The sequence below is a fragment of the Cornus florida genome, unplaced genomic scaffold (assembly GCF_030987335.1).
Source record: "Cornus florida cultivar Cherokee Brave unplaced genomic scaffold, ASM3098733v1 CherokeeBrave_3.0.0_Hap2_Chr03, whole genome shotgun sequence".
In the NCBI taxonomy this organism is placed as follows: domain Eukaryota; kingdom Viridiplantae; phylum Streptophyta; class Magnoliopsida; order Cornales; family Cornaceae; genus Cornus; species Cornus florida.
In genome coordinates, this window is record NW_026775573.1 from 88,303,395 (window position 1) to 88,315,021 (window position 11,627).

Below are 11,627 nucleotides of genomic sequence, written 5' to 3' on the forward strand. Positions count from 1 at the left end.
AACTTCTTAGAATGTCGTGAAATGATTAGATTATGTTTTATTCACCTTGTTTGACTTGTTTAGAGTCAATTTTCTCTTTATATTTGTGAATTGACCAGTTTACCCTTAATTAACGAATTTTGTCCGGTTTAACTCTCATTTTCTTTTTCGTTCTCCTTGAGCTCCGCGACCTCATGGAGGGTCACTCTTGTGTCTAGGAGATGAGTTATATCTCTAGAGACCTCATTTACATCTCTCGCTTCCGCATTTCGGATCCACTACCGGGTCAATTTTTGGGTCATCACTGACCCACTTGGTTAAATAAAAATTTGGGTTACGTCACAAAATTAGATTTTAATGTTCCATAAAATAGTTGTTTTTTTTTGGCCAACCATAACCTTTACTGCAATTAGCAGTCCTTTTATTCTATATATGTGGAATGGGGACTACATGTTCCATGAGGTGCTCTAAGAGACCACTTCCGCCATTGAGAAAACTTTCTTTGCGTTCGTTGCACCAAGTAACATATGCATTTGAATAGTCTGTATAATAAATGTGCTTGTACATGTATTACATACACGGTAATAAACATTTGAATATGCCTGTTGCATTGCAAATTTTTTTTTTTTCTCCCGTCACCATCCTCCAAAAAGAAAATAAATTTGCCAGAGAGAATTTGGCATGACAAAGAGGAGCCAAATAGCCAATCCGAAGCCGCGAAGCCTCCTCCCAAAAACTTTCAGTTGTCACAAACTCTTTAAAATACAATTCCACTTAAATATAAACCATCCTCTCTCTCCTCTCTTCCCTCCACCATCCTCTCTCCCTTCTCTCTCTGACTCCAATTGTTCCCAAAAAAATGTATCTCAAAACCCTAAGTCACCATTGTCACCTCTCAATCCAAACTCATAAATTCAAACAATTATCAACACCTCCAACTTTCTTCAACAAAATCCATCTTCACTCGCCTTCAAAGCTTCCTTCAACTATTCGGATCTCTCCTGTCAAGTACAATAATAGGAGCAGTAGATTAATTACTGGTTGCATCAGTCCAAGCCAAGAACTTCTCAGCGAAGACCCCGAAATTGCTAGTGAAATTGTCGAAAGCAATGGTTCAATTCCATCAATTCAAGAAGACGAGGAAGAGAATTCAACAGCAAGAACAGAGGTCATTGCATCGAAAAGAGAAGAGTTCGCGGAAGATCAGAGCATTTGGAATCAAATGGTGGAGATTGTCAAGTTCTCTGGTCCAGCCACCGGGCTGTGGATTTGTGGGCCGTTGATGAGTCTTATTGACACTGCAGTCATTGGTCAGGGAAGTTCAGTTGAGCTTGCTGCTTTAGGTAAATTAATTTGTATATATATGTGTGTGTGTGTGTTTGTGTGTGTTCTTAACAAATCTTGATCAAAATATAATCTTATTTGACTAAATTTGGATTGTTGTTTGGTATTGGCAGGACCTGGAACAGTGCTTTGTGATAATATGAGTTATGTGTTTATGTTTCTTTCCATTGCTACTTCGAATATGGTTGCTACATCGCTCGCCAAAGGGGTTAGTTAGTTAATTTTTATAGGGTATTGTTATCTTTGGCACATAATTGATGTAAACTTGTAGTCTGAATGTATAAGAACATGGGGTTTAGGTTAGATCTTTAATAAAGTTTATTGAGAATGACACTGAGTGCATAAAATGATGCTCATGTATTCATATATATATATATATATATATAGAAAGAATAATCTATGGATTTCATCGGCAATAAATGTGGAATATGAAAGAGGGCCTTGCAACATTATGTTTTCCATGACCATAGTTCGAAATTTTTAGGTAATTTAATTCAGAGGTTTAATTGTTGGCATATATTATTTACTCAGCTTCCAACTAAACGAAAGTGGATTCATGAATTATTAAAAATATGAGGAATCATATACTTGATGCTGAAATTAAGAGAGGCTTTGAGACGCTTCTTCGAGTCCTCTGTTTTTACATATATTATTAACAAAGAAAAGCAAAAAATCTAATGCATCTACAGGTGCAAATTGTTCAGTTTGTTTTATTACCTTGTAACGTAAGAGTTTTACACCCTGAATTGCATCTTTATTTATTTTTAGCACAGGTATAAAATTTGTAAATACATTATCAAAACTCGTCTTCTTTTGTTGTAGCTCGAAGCATTGAGTAATATATGGATGCATTATAGTTTGCGGAATCAGTTAATATTGGCTCTTTTATGCGTTGCTTGCATTATTTAATTTAATTGATCGATATTATTGTAGGATAAAAAAGAAGTTCAGCATCAGATATCTATCTTGCTCTGTGTTGGTTTGGCTTGTGGTGTGTTAATGCTTCTCTTTATGAGATTCTGTGGAGCATGGGCACTAACAGGTAATAAATACTCATTCATGATTATTATTATTATTATTATTATTATTATTATTATTTTTCACTTAAGTGATTGATTGAATGATTGATATTTTTGGAAAGTCATTTCTGTTTTTGTAATTTTCATTATTAGAAGATGGTATCAAATGACTGATACAAAATTTGCTAATATCCATTTCCAGGTTTCGCTGGCCCGAAAAACATACATATTGTACCTGCAGCGAACAAATATGTTCAGGTTAATTTATCATGAACTGAACTTTTTTGTTATTCATCTATCTCACATGATCACTAGTTATTCCTATAATTTAAGAATTCAATGCACATATTTATTTCTTTTTTCCTTTTTGGCGAAATATTAGCTTTTTCCGTCTTGTTAGGAAGTATTGCCCCTTTCATAGAAAGATAACAATTTTCCCTTTTCGTTTATTTATTTATTTATTTATTTATTTTCTTTCTTTAGTGTGTGTGTGATGGAAAGGAAGATAGCAAATTTGAGACGATAGTATCTTGTTGTCTTCATTTTTTTTAGATAAATAAATATTTTGAACTTCTCCACGTCCTTGTTTATCTGCATTTTGTACTCTCCAAATAGTAGTGCTATTGTTTAATTTAGAGTATGCTCCAATATAATATGAGACGGGGGATGTTGATTCCAGCCTTAAGATATCAATGCCTTGTATCGGATTGACAAGGCTTTTAAGCCATCAATATACCAATGACTTCTTTTTCCCTAATCTATGTTGGTTCGCGGTAGTTTTTTACTTTAGTGTGTCATTTTTCATTCAATCATACACGCCTATAGGGTGGACTTAGGTTAGAGTTCTGGTCCAAAGAATTGAGGTGTGTTGAAAGTTCTTAATCAAACACCAGCACTCGAGCTGGAGAATGAAGGGCATCTTGGATCAACTGAACCCGACCTACACTTGTGTCACTGTGTGTACTCTGTGAACCAACTGACCTAACAAACCAAGTATAGTCTAAAATATATCAACCCACAATCAAATGTTAAGCTTATTTTTTATTGCTCTCTTGTTAGTGGTCATTTCCTAGGGTGTGGTGGTTGTAAACCTCCAAACTACCCTGCTAGCCTATGCACAATTGATTACTACGTACCTGATTTTCTTCCATGACTCTCAATTGAACAGAATTCTTTCCACGGTTACTATGATATTATCCTTTTTGTGATTTGTTCATTGGCTGCTTAACTGAACAGGAGCTTTTTTATTGTAGATTCGGGGCTTAGCATGGCCTGCAGTACTTGTTGGATGGGTTGCTCAAAGTGCAAGGTGCAAATATAGTCTCTTCCTTTTAGTTATTTACTGAATATGCTGGAACGCGGGATTTATATGGCTGTTTAGTGTAGGCGATTAAAATAACAATGCATGTGTATCTTTTATCTATGTAAGAAACAGTATATCATTCTTGCTTAATGTTTAGTCTTGACGCGATGCCTTCATTGTGCTGCAAATGCTTTCTTATAGTGCCTTTCTGCGTGTAATTTACATGACCTCGGTTTAAAAGAAGTTGAGATATAAAATTATTGTGATATAATTAATGATAAACTTTAATCATTGACCTTTAATACATTTTTATACCTTTAGTCAGCAGGAACATAGGTGGATCTTTATTGCAGAATTAATGAACTGATGACTAATTTTTTACTCTGATGTGTCCCTGCTGGTGCACAGTCTCGGCATGAAAGATTCGTGGGGACCTTTGAAGGCTTTGGCGGTGGCCAGTACTGTAAATATTATTGGCCATGTAGTCCTCTGCAGTTACTTAGGCTATGGTATTGCTGGCGCAGCATGGGCAACTATGGTGTCCCAGGTATTCGAAACTATTTTTTCAATATTTCTTATTCTTGATTCGTAATCTTTATCCTATTAACTTGTTTACGCACCCATTTGGTACCCATTCTTTCTTCTAGTGTTGCTACTTATGAGCATATGTTTTAGGTTATTGCAGCTTGTATGATGGTTCAAGCTCTCAACAACAAAGGGTATAATGGTTTTGCCATCTCTATTCCGTCACCCACTGAACTTCTGCAAATACTCACGCTTGCTGCTCCAGTTTTTTTAACAATAAGTTCAAAGGTGTGTGTTACATTATTCTTGATTATCTAACTATTTTTGCTCACTCGTGATTACACGATCTGAAACATATTCATATTTAGGTGGCGTTTTACTCTCTCATCATATACTTTGCTACGTCTATGGGAACAGCCACCGTTGGTGCTCATCAGGTTAGTTTTACTCACTATTGTTCGTTCCCTGATCTTCTTTCTTGTTTGCTTTAGCTTCATATCTGTAACTGACGGACATTTACACTCAAACTTTACCCGTTCACCCTAGGTCATGATTCAAATGTACAGCATGTGTGTGGTGTGGGGTGAACCTCTTTCTCAAACTGCTCAATCATTTATGCCCGAGTTGATATATGGTGCTAATCGTAGTCTGGAAAAGGTTAGTCATGATGCTTGCTTCTTACAGATGCTATACGCTGTGCACAACTATTATTACTGAATATATTCCGTAGTTTTCAATAAGTTTTTTGACAGAATTTATTTTGCTGAACTTACCTGTTGATTATTTTACTTAACAGGCTCGAATGCTATTAAAGTCGCTGGTGATCATTGGAGCTATGCTAGGACTAGTATTAGGAACTATAGGAACATGCGTTCCTTGGTTGTTTCCCAGAATTTTTACATCTGATGCTAGTGTCATACATCAGGTTAGTTCTATTGTTTTTCTTCATGCGAACTTTTTAATTCCATAACCATTAAAAATATATTTCCTTTTTATTCAATTTTATGTTGTAATTGGTATCATTGTACGATCAATTGTATTGTTTTCTGTGAAAAAAAAATCCAATAAATTTTCATTCGTAAAGCTTTGAACAGTGTCACATGCTGCTTAAGTTCAATTGTGATAAGTCCAACAGCTGCTTTTTATACTGATTTGTAATTACTTAATCTTGTCACTAACTTTCTAATTCGGAATAGAGATGATTATTTATGTCCTGTTTTCTTATTATTTGCTCAAAAGTTTCTTAATCCGGAAGCACGATAAGTTTTCTGCAAACCAGAGGGAATGAATTTAATAAAATGTGGATGAATAATATCACTTATCATATATATCGTGTAACAGACAAAATTGTTACAATTGTATGATCCTTCCTGATTTTTTATTCTCAACTTTTTTTTTTTCCATGCAGATGCACGGTGTGTTGATTCCATTCTTTATTGCATTGTGCATCACACCCTGTACTCATAGTCTTGAGGGCACATTACTGGTATGTATGTTTTAACTTTAAAGGTGATCTCGTTTCATGGTTTTGTTTAAACTGCCTTGTTTATGTATTTTGAACGAAAAAAATATGGCACTTAATTTGGATATTATATCTCTGGTATAATCAATTCTTCAATCATCAGTTTAGAACAATATACTCATTACAAAGAAGGAAAAAAATCCTGTACCAATGGTCCATCTGCGTTTCTGCATTTTTTTTTTTTTTTTTTCTATATGCATTTCTAATTTAAAAATACTAATTTCTAAGTTAATTATACTACCTGATTGATATTGTCTATTTTCTAAATATCATATACCATAGATAAAAAAGCTGCTTTAAATTCCAAACATCCTTTTGTTTTGCAAGCTTGCTTTGCCTAAATTTTCATGATTTCATTCTTTTGCTACTGAGTTAAAGCATTCATTTGCATATCAATATGCAGAAACTTGTGTTCTAGCGTGACGATATCTCTTTTCTCTTGCAGGCTGGACGGGATCTTAAATTTATCAGTTTGACAATGAGTGGATGCTTCTCTTTGGGTTCTCTTCTCCTATTGGTATGATTTCACTTCTTCATTTCGTAGCATCAAACATTTTATTCCTTTGGTTGTCATGACAGTACATTCAGACAGATCAAGACTATAATTTTGAATATTGATGAAATCCATACTCTCCGGTCACCCAAAGAGAGTAGAAGCAAGTAAAAACGAAATCCGAGCAAGAAAGAGAAAAGAAAAATTTTGGTTTTAAAACAACCTTAAAGTTATTTGACTTAATGATTAACATTTTTTTTTCTCCTTGCTTTTTTCTTGTTACCAGCTTGTAAGCAGTAGAGGATATGGTTTGCTGGGCTGCTGGTGCGCACTTGTTGGATTTCAATGGGTAAAAAAAAAAAAAACATTCCTAGTACAAATACAAGTTTTTATTTATTTATTTTTTACCTTGTCTGAATATGCAACTTTTTTTTTATTTTTTTATTTTTTTTATTTTTTTCAGGCTCGATTTTTCTTCTCTCTACGGCGTCTCATTTCACCTGAAGGTGTTCTTTACTCCGAAGATTTAACCCAGTATAGGATGGAAAAGCTGAAAGCTGCATAGATTCTGATTCCATGTCAATGTATTTGGAAGTAAAAAGCAAAATATCACACAATTGCTACATGCCCAAGATCAAGCTGTCAAATTCTTTTCAGCCTCAATTGAGGCTAAAGAGCAACCTATACACTACCACAAGCTGAGAGATCTTAGTTCTACGGCAAATCGTAATTAAACATTGATCATTGTAATTTCCTTGTATTTTTCTCTCTTTCTGGTGGCTCCTTTAATCAGCAGAAATTTGTGGTGCGGTTAGGTTATTGTAAGGAACACAGTACCTTTTTGATATTATTTATTCTTGATAGTTCAATTTAGACAATAGATGTTATGAGTTGTAAGTTTGGTGTTCCAAAACCAAGAATAGACGATGCCTGTTTTTGAGACTTCACTTGAGTGATTTGGATTTTGGTGGTTTAAGACAGGAAGGTAAGAAATTAGGTGAATCAGGACACCTTTCTTTGAATAGTGGTTGCCTACCTAATTAAACTGCTCACTTTTTTGTATCATTTTTGACTTCCTATCTTCACTAGTATTTCTAGTCTACTTCAATTATATATACTCAGGTTTTTATTTGAGAAATCCTAAAACCCTCTTAAAAATCAAGATTCTCTCCAAACTTCAATTTAATACCGGAGTAATGCTCCTAAGATGATGAAAAGAGTCGTGAGTTCTCCCTATATAATCATTGAATTGAATAAAAAGTTAAATAAATTATTTAATACATATTTCAATCCAGGAATTAAAAAATAAGAGTTTGTGACTCTTCTAATGAGGTGGTCCTCTTAGGAACATTACCTTTTAATATCACCCATTCTTTCAATTCATCAATTAAAATTTGTCCCTACGAGGGCTCGGACCTCACCGTCTACTTTGAAAGGTAGAGGAGATACCATTAAGTCCTTGGTATATTATCAATAAAAAAAATAAATAAATAAATCAAAACAATATTATTTATAAACTGCATGCTAGATGGATCTTCACTTCATAATTAAAAAAAAAAAAAAAAAAAAAAAAAAAATGAGACAAAAAAGACAAAAGTTTATAGCGAAACACTAGACTAATTGGAATCACTTGTTGAGGATGTTCTTACCACACAGCATGCCTTTTTGTATGTATGTTGGTTCAAAATGTTTTTCTATGGCACATTTCAGTGTTGGTTCAACGAAGATTTAATTGTGTTTAAGATAGAAAATTTATTATTAACGTACGTCATAAATCTATGAAACATGTACTGTATTGTTGGGAATGTTGGGAAACGTGCAAGTTTTAAAAACTTTTGGAAGAATTTACATACATAGATATTGATTCATCACATAGAGACAAGTTTTATGCAAAAATAAAATATGATGTATCATTTAATTAACAAATTGAATACTTACATCAAATATTTGAGTAAATCTTAGATCTCCCCTCTAAAGTAAATGTTCTCATTTATTGTAAATCACTTTGCTAGATGCCATCTCCTTGGATCTCCATCTTCTTAGTACTAGTTTTGCCTTTAGGAATCACTCATAAGCCTCCATGAATGACCTTGGAAAACTAGGCTTATGGGAGCCTCCATTAGATGAGAAAACAAATCCTAAAATCTAGAGAGAGAAAAAAATATATTCTTTTTTTGTTTTCCAAAGTCTCTCCTAAAATATATATGAACCCATGTATATATAGGCAACATAAAAATAAGAATATGAAATAATAAATCCTTCTCCATATCTAATTCACATATCTCAAATCTAATAGGATTTCAATATCAAGTTGTGTTATGAATGAGAATCCTATTAGGCTTATTATTTTCTTGGCTACAATGAATTAATAATCTACCCGGTCCATGGAATCCTATTAGGCTTATTATTTTCTTAGCTACAATGAATTAATAATTGGTCCGGTTCATGGATCCAATTAAATTAATTCATTAATTAATTTCTACTCCACTAAAAGAAATTAATTGAACTCCAATTAAATAATAAATAACCTCTAAGTCAATGTTGCACTTTGACCCCTCTATGCATAATTAGTTATCGGATAAATAAAGCCATCAATCCGACTACTTAATTAATATATTTATTATGGTACCATTGATTATTTCCGACTTGATCACAATAAAACATTTATTTGACAAAAATAATAATTTAAATAAATAAATATATAATAAATCATTTTGTCTAATTACACACGAAGACATTTGAATTTACTTTGTGATCAACCATAATCAATACAAAATAAATACAAGTAGTAATGATGCAAATATTAAAAATATAACCCTCTAACTATTAATTACATAATTACCCAAAGTGTCAGTCAAAGGATTCCGAAGATTCCGCCGAACAAATCAAAGTAATTATTAATTAATAAAAGAGTCTATACTTCTCTCATGCTTAAGAGTCAAATGTCATGACAATGATAAGGAGCAATTGCATATGACGGCTCTCGCAATATATCTCAATCTAACATGGATCAAGTTCAAATCTTAATTAATTATGAGTCCATCCATAATTACCGACTATGAACAATTTATGATTACTATTTATATTAATGTATAGATCGCCATCACATACATATATAAATATCTCTTGTAATCAAGTGGACACTATCAATTCCATAATAAATCGAAACATAATACATTGAATTCACCAATTGTATAAATTATAAATATTTCAGATATGTTAGGAACATATGTCACTATAATCCAAATAGGAATTTGCTATGCTAGGGCATATAAATCCTATCAGCTCCCACTTGCCCTCATAACCAATTCTAATTGCATCTAACTCCAATGTTATCCAGGTGACGATCAAAACTATTGATCGATAACACCTTTGTTAATGGATCAACAAAGTTGTGTTCCAATGCAATGTTCTAGCCACGAGTACATTTTCTTGTCGGACAATATCATGTAGGACATGATACTTCTTCTCAGTGTACCTTGTTCCTCTATGGAACCTTGGGTCATTGGTTTGGATTACTTTTGCACTATTATCGCAATATAGCTCGATAGGCAAGCTAGTCTGCTTCACAACCTCTAAATCAGTGAGATCAAACTAAAAGGCTTCCTTTGCCGCCTTTAAGGTTGCAATGTACTCCACCTGCAAGTTTGAGTTAGCAGTTGAAATCTGCTTAACAATCTACTAAATGATTTCCCTTCCATTGAGTGAATATACACTAAGTCATGAACCTTATAGTATCTACTTTTGATTGAAAATCAGAACTAACATACCTGACTAGGACCATATCATCACATCCATAAATGAGTATGAGATCATTAGTTCTTTTAAGGTACTTTATGATATTTTTCACAACAGACCAGTTATTAAGTCCAGGATTAGACTGATATTTACTGACTCCCTACTATATAGCGGATGTTCTGTTTGGTATAGACCATGGCATATATAAGACTCCTATATGCCGAAGCATATTGTTCCTGTAACGACCCGGTCATTTGCCTTCCTTTCCTTTTTCCTGAAATTTTACGAATGAATTTTTTTCGTTTAATTTTCCTTTCTGAGCTTTGTTTCGTGTCGCTTAGTGTCATCTCGAGTGCTCGAAATTAGTTTCTGAGACTCTTTCATGTGAATTGACAACTTCCTTTGAGGACCGAGTCATTTTCGCATTTTTCGTTTTTGGACACAATGCGCTATTTCGTCTTTTCCCTATTATGTCATTTTTCCTATTTCGTCTTATCTCCGTTTGTCAGTTTTTGGCATAACCTCACTTCTCATGCTCGGAGTTGGTTTTTGACTTCACGTGCCTTCATCTTGAGTGGTTTCCACGAAATACGTATATTTACTTTTGCAAGAAAGTACTCTACTTGCTCCCGGTATCCATAGGGGCATGGATGCAAAGTTGTTTGAAATTATTTTCTTTTCTTGGGGTGTTTTTCATAAATATCTTTTGAAGATATTTTATTTTAGGGGTTTTTAAGAAAATATTTTTGGAAGATATTTTCATTCTGGGCCATAAGTGCAGTTTTCACTTTTTGGAGGGGCCATTGTGCAATTAATGAAAGTAATTGCAAAATATCTTGTTTTGAGCCTGGATCCTCGTACGGGATTCATTTTTACATTTCGTCGAGTTGTGTACTCTTGGAATTTCCTCCTGATTGATGTTTTCCAGTTTCAGGGTTTTTGGCCCCGGTTTTCGCCAAACTTGTTTTGGGCATAACTTTCTGCTTGGGACTCAGTTTTTGACGTTGTTTCTTCCGTTGTTCATATTTTATCATTTTGAATCTTTTTCGTTCATAAAGTTTTGCCATTTGAGCGCGTTTGCTCAAATTTTACTTTTTCGAACCCGGCGGGGCCCGTTCGGGGCACTTTTTGAGATTTCTATAAAAGAGGGGTGAGATATTTTATTTTTGATCTTCTCCCCTCTTCATGCACGACCTGGAGCTCCCATGGCAGCCCAAGGGGTGCTGCCATCTTCTCTCTCCTCTTTTGGTTCACTTTTCCTTAATGGAAAGTCTTCGGCCTTAATGTTTGTTGTTCCCCTCGCCGTGCTCTACCTTTCCCCCTTAGTAGAATTTAGTTTTGACCATTTCTTGAGTTTGGTTTTGAGGTCAAGTTATGATTTTGATGGGGCTTTCATGGGGGTTATGTTCACGGCGTTGTCCCCGACAAAACCTAGTAGTTTCGTCGGATTCGGAGCCGTTCCATTTTGATGGCATTTGAGATTTTCATCTCAAATTGAGGTAGGTGATGTTTTAGGTTTAAATTTTTGTTATATAGCATGCTTGTGATGCTTATACTACTTGTTTGCATGATTAAATATAAAATCTAGAGATTTTATTATTTATTTTTCTTGTACGGGATCTAATTTTCCCGGTTGCTCATGACTTGGTTTAAACATGTAGCATGATTTTATATTGCCCCTTGATATGCTCATTGTCGTGTATT

General features: G+C 34.1%; 1 protein-coding gene across 1 annotated transcript; it reads left to right on the forward strand.

The window, feature by feature from the left end:
- The first annotated feature begins 754 nt into the window (after nucleotides 1-754).
- LOC132300843 (protein DETOXIFICATION 46, chloroplastic-like) lies at nucleotides 755-7,132 on the forward strand. The gene is made up of 14 exons (XM_059798095.1): nucleotides 755-1,322; nucleotides 1,437-1,531; nucleotides 2,257-2,365; nucleotides 2,545-2,600; nucleotides 3,596-3,651; nucleotides 4,054-4,192; nucleotides 4,321-4,458; nucleotides 4,539-4,607; nucleotides 4,717-4,827; nucleotides 4,967-5,095; nucleotides 5,579-5,656; nucleotides 6,138-6,209; nucleotides 6,472-6,534; nucleotides 6,649-7,132. Exons 1-14 carry the CDS (start codon nucleotides 839-841, stop codon nucleotides 6,748-6,750), a joined length of 1,701 nt encoding a protein of 566 aa, XP_059654078.1. The 5' UTR covers nucleotides 755-838; the 3' UTR covers nucleotides 6,751-7,132.
- The last annotated feature ends 4,495 nt before the right edge of the window (nucleotides 7,133-11,627 follow it).